This window comes from Nestor notabilis, unplaced genomic scaffold (genome assembly GCF_000696875.1).
Source record: "Nestor notabilis isolate BGI_N333 unplaced genomic scaffold, ASM69687v1 scaffold21380, whole genome shotgun sequence".
NCBI lineage: Eukaryota > Metazoa > Chordata > Aves > Psittaciformes > Psittacidae > Nestor > Nestor notabilis.
The window spans coordinates 7494-13629 of record NW_009912702.1 but is presented as its reverse complement, the minus strand read 5'-3'; the positions used below and the strand labels follow the sequence as shown (position 1 = coordinate 13629).

The 6136-nt window shown below is 52.5% G+C and overlaps 1 protein-coding gene across 1 annotated transcript in view; it reads right to left on the bottom strand.

Annotated features, from left to right (window-relative positions):
• LOC104410638 (hepatocyte nuclear factor 1-beta-like) overlaps window positions 1-6136 on the bottom strand; it is a gene marked incomplete at its 3' end in the record, with an annotated part of 11413 nt that overhangs the window by 115 nt on the left and 5162 nt on the right. The window contains exon 5 of the mRNA XM_010020872.1: window positions 1-37. This exon is cut by the window's left edge and continues 115 nt beyond it. Coding sequence (XP_010019174.1) covers window positions 1-37 — 37 coding nt within the window. The remainder of the gene's footprint in view (window positions 38-6136) is intronic.

Here is a 6136-nt window from a genome sequence, read left to right as displayed (position 1 = left end):
GCTGCCTCGCCGCTCGCCGCTTGGCTGTACCGGACCCCTGCAAAACACCGCGCCAGGATCAGGGTCACCCCACGGGCACCCCGGATGGGTCGATGCCTTCCCAAAGGGTGCCTGCAAAGGGGAAAGCCTCCAGCGCGCCTTGGCTTGCACGGTACAAGGATGCAAATGGATGTGTGAGCTCCTGAATGGCACCCTTGAATGATAAAGGGGAGGGATAGCATGGAACAATGTGCCTGTTCCTCCTTCCAGTGCTGCTTCCCAGCTTCTCCCCAGCCCCATCTTCTGAAATGGTAGTGGGAAGTCTATGGAAAGGGATGCTAAGCGCACACCCCAGACTGTCCGTGGGTATCAATGCCATGTCGTGGAAAGGGAGCCCAACATAGGCCAGCAGCCTGGACACCCTTCTGCATCCCTCCTGCTTTAGGTTGCACCCATCGTGCACACTCCTGTGATGTCCCTGCAGCTCTCAGACACCAGCCGGGGGGCCCTGAGCCATGGGCAGCAGCTCTGAACCCTCCAGCTTTTCCCTCCTGGCTCCGCGCAGCCCATGGCCATCCCAGCTCCGAACAGTGACGCTCTCACTTCTTCCTCAGCCCCTTCCACATCCGATTTCCCTCTTGACAAGTGTATGATTAACAGATTACTGCAGGAAGACAGAGGGGCCAGACACACACAACCCTGCAAACCAGACCTCAGCCCACCGAGGAGGGAAATCTGGCTCGAGCACAGCTCTTCTATATAAATCTATTTAATTTGGCTAAGCCCCCCTGCGCTGATAACCAGATGATCAGCCATGTGTCATGGAAAGGCATCCACAGATCACAAATAATTAACCCAGGAAAACCCACGGGAAACAAAAGTGTCTTTTACGAGGCTGCCTTGACAGCTACTGTGAAAAGCCATTTGTTATGGGTTCACTGAACTGCCCTGGGATCGAAGAGGTGGATGGATGGATGGATGGACAACCCACAGCTCTCCTGGGAAGGAAAACCATGGAGGCAAAGCCCACCTTCCCAACTGAGACCAGCAAGGGCATTGTCCACCCATGACCCCCAGCCACTGCACAGGGGCATCGGGATGGCTCCCCAAAATCACCATCAGATGGAATTGTTCAGCCTGGGGAGGTTGCTGGTGGTTTCTTGGCTGTCCTGGCACAGCACAGACATCCCCAGGTAAAGGATTATCCTCCCTGGGATATTGGGATCTCCTGCTCCCAGGTGTCTGAAGGGAAGAGCTGATATGGGCTGGCTCGACAAAGGATGCTCAAAGTGCTACACTAAATGTCTCTGAACCAAGGAAAAGGAAACAAACACGAACTGGAGTCCAGGAGCTTTCCACGAGCTCCAAAAGCATCTACCAAGGCACAGACAGCTCCCTGAGCCCTCCACCAAAATCAGAGCAAAGAGCCTCTTCAATCACCCCCGAGTTTCCCCCATCAGCTGGTTAAACACGACCCGCAGATAGGCATCTCCCCGCGCTGTCTGGCTCCTGATCATTTCCCAGCAAACCCCTTTTATCCCTGATAATAAAAGAATGTCCTCTGGCAGGTGGATATTTGCGGGCCCGAGTGGACGTCCCTGCCATGAACAGGGTAAACATTACTCAACCGGGGCACTGTCACACACATTCTTCCCGGCCTCGTGCAGAGTGTGCTTCAGCCGCTGCCGCCCCGAGATCCTGCAGCGCTGCTCAAACAATGGGAGGGGAGATAAAATAAAGCCCTTTCTTCTGAGCACGATCTCAAAGATAGACCAGGAGCACAGGCAGCTCCCATTGGGAAGAAAACCAGAGCTTCTGCTCGATCCTCAATCGCTTTTGGGTTCAGTAAGAACAAAAAGAACACGATTTAAACCCCAAATATTGCTATATCCGACTGAGGATGCTTGTAACTCGTGAGTCAGGACACCCAAAGCCAGGAAGTTGTCTTTAAAACACAGGAGAGGTTAAAAGCTGATTTTCAAGCTTTCCCTCGCAATCCCAAGGACAAGACTTTTATTGTCTGAGGAACAATAAGCAATGCTGAGATTTTCTGATAGGCTGGGACCGAGATGCTGGGTCTCTAGATAAAACCACTGAGGACTCCGAGCCTTGATGAAGATTAACTCTCCTCAGGAGTGTGAGGTCAGGCTCGGGCTGGTGGCAGCGGTGCCACCATCCAGCCCCTTAGGACCCTGCTCTCACTGAGCTTCTGCGTCCTCAAAGCCCAGAAACCCCTTGCCATGGTAAAAGCCTTCTGCCATGGCCACCTTGCAGACCTTTAGGAAGCCATCAACTATCCTGGCTTGGGTTATTCCCACTCCTAGACTGGAATGGGTATTATTGCTGTCTATATGCCCTCAGGGCTGGGTTGGATTTGGGCAGATTAAATAACTTACATTGGGAAACCAGCACGAGGGGTTAGTGCTGTTGCTATCGTCACTGCTATAACTGAGCTCCCTGATGATGGTGGGGAGCTTTCCTCCGAGCTCCCCACTCCCTGGGAACACAGCACACTCCATCCCAGCCTAGCCTAAGGCAGCAACCTGGGCATTAGCCACCTTCAAGCTTTCTTCCCCAAGTTGCTCCTCCCCAGCCACCTTCCTAGCCCGTTTTCCTGCTTTTGGGCTTTATCTGTTCCACCAGCAGGACATCTGCACAACATCCCCTGGCAGCACAACCACTGGGACCCCTCCAGGACCCCAACAGCCAGAGTAAATTCACGGGGATGGCTCTGGCTATTTGTACCAGGACATGAAGGCTTCCTCCTGGAGTGAACAGGGAGCTTTGGGGTCCAGGGTTTATGAGCAGGGGCTCAGACACTGTCAAAGCCTGACACAACCACTCTCCTGCTGCTCTCCTGTGCCTCCACAGCTGGAAGCAGCTCCCGCGCAGAGATTTATTCCTCCTCGACCTCTCTCCGTGGCAGCCCAAGAAAGGAGCCAGGATGGGGATCACTGGGAATGGGCCTGGCCACGGAGCCTGCCCTTGTTAAGGCTTCTTTTTTAGTTTTTACTGGAGCTACAGCCATAATATAAAAGTCTGTTTATGGGACCTGGCCATTGTGCAGCCCCCGAGCTGCGCAGCCTGTGAACTGTTTTACTGCTTTCCCATGTTTCCAGACGTGCCGCGGAGTCCGGCTCCCGTAGCCTTATCCCAGTGTTTCAGCCAACCAGGAATCAGGGGGTCCTGCCCCCCTGGCTTTCTACAGCCAGCCCCAGCACCCCCGGCTTCAAGGGGTGCCAAAACCATTCCCTGATCCAGCTTTTGGGATGGGGAGAGCAATGGGGTGGGGGGTGTGAAAGTAACATAGTTGGAAACCTTGATCTGGTATTTCGATCTCTTTGCTGTTTTAATCTCAATTGTGCCATTTTCTAGGTACTCCCCAACCTTGTGTCTTTGGGGGGCAGAAGCAATGAAGCCTCTTGGTGCTTCTCTGCTTTAAGTCCCATTGATGTGATTAAATTGTACTTTAAAGAAGAAAAAGCACTGCACTTCTAACCTATTCCCGTGCTGTCACGCAGCACATCCCGACCTCCTCCCGCAGTGCCTGCTGCTCGTCCCGGCTCCGGCTGCACTTTTGCCCGGAGCTTTGCAAACATCCTGTAAATCACCAGCGATGCCCAACCCCAAACCAGACCCGTTCACGCTGCATACCCAGACATGGATAACTCAGCAGCAGGGATTCAGCCCCATCCACAGGGATGCAGCCAGTATGGACTGGGAGCCTGGCAGCGTGGTGGGAAAGGCAAAATGCTCCTTTTGGGGTCACGCAGGACTCAGCGATGCTGCACCTACTGACGCTGTGGAAGCAGCCGAGTTGGTGATGGGACCTTTTCACCCTCCCAGACATAGCTCTGATTTTTGGGCTGCCACTCAAATTGTCCCTAAAGTGTTAATCTTGCTAAGTTACAGAGGTGCATAGTTTATATCCATTATAAACCTCTTTATGGGGACTGGACCCTCCCATTGCGCTGCTGTCATAAAGTTCTAATTACCCCCATAAAAGAGGGAAAAGCTCCTAACAGCGCCCTGTACCCACCGAGCCCCACAGTGCGCCCAACAGTAAAACATTACAACCCCTGGCACCGGGTCTGCAATCAGAACCAGCACCTACCCCGGGCAACAACATGTAGGATCCAGGTAGAAACCAAAGCACCTTTGGACCAAGGGTTTATTGATGGGCTCTTCTCTAAGGAAAAGTGAAAAACCTTAAAGTGGGTTTAGGAAGGATCTCAGGGATGGTGCTGAGTTATTTTATGTTTATCATCTCCATCTATGGAGATACCTAAAAATATGTACGTGATGTGAGTATATAGGTATATAAGTAATAGAAGTAATATTTAATGGTTTTTATCTTCATTTACAGAGATATCTAAAAATATATAAGTAATGTACATTTATATATATACAGGTTTCATTTCCATCTATAGGGATATCTAAAAATACGTAAGTAATGTACATTCATATATATAAATGTTTTTTTATCTCCCCCTATAGATAAGTAATGTACATTCATATATATGGGTTTTATCTCCATCTACAGAGATATCTAAAAATATGTAAGTAATGTACATTCATCTATGTTTGCTCTCCAGCTACAGCGATATCTAAAAATATATAAGTACTGCACATTCATATATATAAATACATATATAAGTGTGTACTCTGACACTGCTCTACTACTCGGACATGTGCAGAGCAGGTACTGCTGGATGGATGGATGGATGGATGGACGGACACCAACCACCGGGCTGGGCTGGAGGCGATGCTGCGACCCCCGGCCATGGGGACAGGGCTCTGCGGGGTCTGCCGGGCGCCACCATCCCTTTGTATGCAGGGGGAGGCAGGGGGCTGCGGGCGGGCGGTGCCTCCCTAATCTCATCAATGCACTGATTGTCCTCGGGCTCTTGAAGATAAAGATGGCATAAGCCAGAGTCTACGACATGGCACCGAGATAAAGCCCCGAGTGACCTTCAAATCAAACAGGGAACCAAGATCGCTGATAATAGCCCATAGTAAGGGAAAAGTCCAGAGTCTGAGAGAAGCCTCTGAGGCAGATAGGCTCTAAGTATTTACCTCCAAATAGTTAAGAACTACAGCTTGAGGCTTGACAGATGGGTCCCCAAGAAGAGGCCGAGAGGATGTTTGACTTTTACAGCCCTTATCCCTGCCCGGCTGTCATTATATCCTTTTGCAAGACCCCATTGATGTCCTGAGGAGCAGGCGAGTCCCCTTTGTCTGCGGGCACGGGAGCGATTGTGCAGCTGCCCCATGCCACCAGCCCCATCGTTTCCTGCTGGGGGATGTCCTGGGGGGGACAGGGCTGTGCAGGGGTAGGACTCGGGCAGCGTCCCTGCGCCATCATTAAGCTGTTAAGGCATTGAGAGCTCCAGACGCCGCCGCAGCAGTGCAAGGGCAGTTCAAATCCCAGCATGGCCAGCCCGGGACGGGGTCAGCCGGGCAGCACTCTCCATGTCCCACCGGGGCAGCATGTCCCATCTCATCTCAAACATGGTTTAGGAGCCAGTTTTGGGAGCTGTAAGCTGGCTGGGCCCAGCTTGGTCCAGATAACCCTGAATCAGTCATGGCTGAGCTCCATCCCAAACCAGCCCTAAAACCCTACCTCGCCAAGCCCATCTCCTCCTCCTCCTCAGCAAGGCCGATGGATACAAGCACCGTCCACTGAGACGTTCCCGCAGCCAAGCCCTCCTGACCCCTCCAGAGGGGCCCTTCACCATCACTGCAACCATCACTCCTGCCCTGCTCAAAAGCCCCTCCGAATGGGCTGTCATCGGCCCTATAGCCGGGACCAGCTCCTGCTGGCACTGCTCCGACGGGAAAATAAAGGTCGGGGCTTAAGGGCCCTCCAGCCCCAAGATAAATGCCCGCGGTTACAGTAATTGCCATCCCCTAATAGAAGCAAACAAAGGCTCTCGGGGGTGCTGCATGCGCGCTGGCAGGCCGGGGGCACATCAAAGGCAGCGGGGTTCGTTCAAAGCCCGGTTTAATTGTCAATTAAGCATGCACAGGGATGAGCCATGACAATGCGGGGCTGCATGCTGGTGGGGCATTGTGGAGCCCCGCCGGCCGACACTGAAAACAGCTGATTCTGCTGACAATGTGCTTGTAGGGCACCTTGTAAGCAATCAGCCGGTGA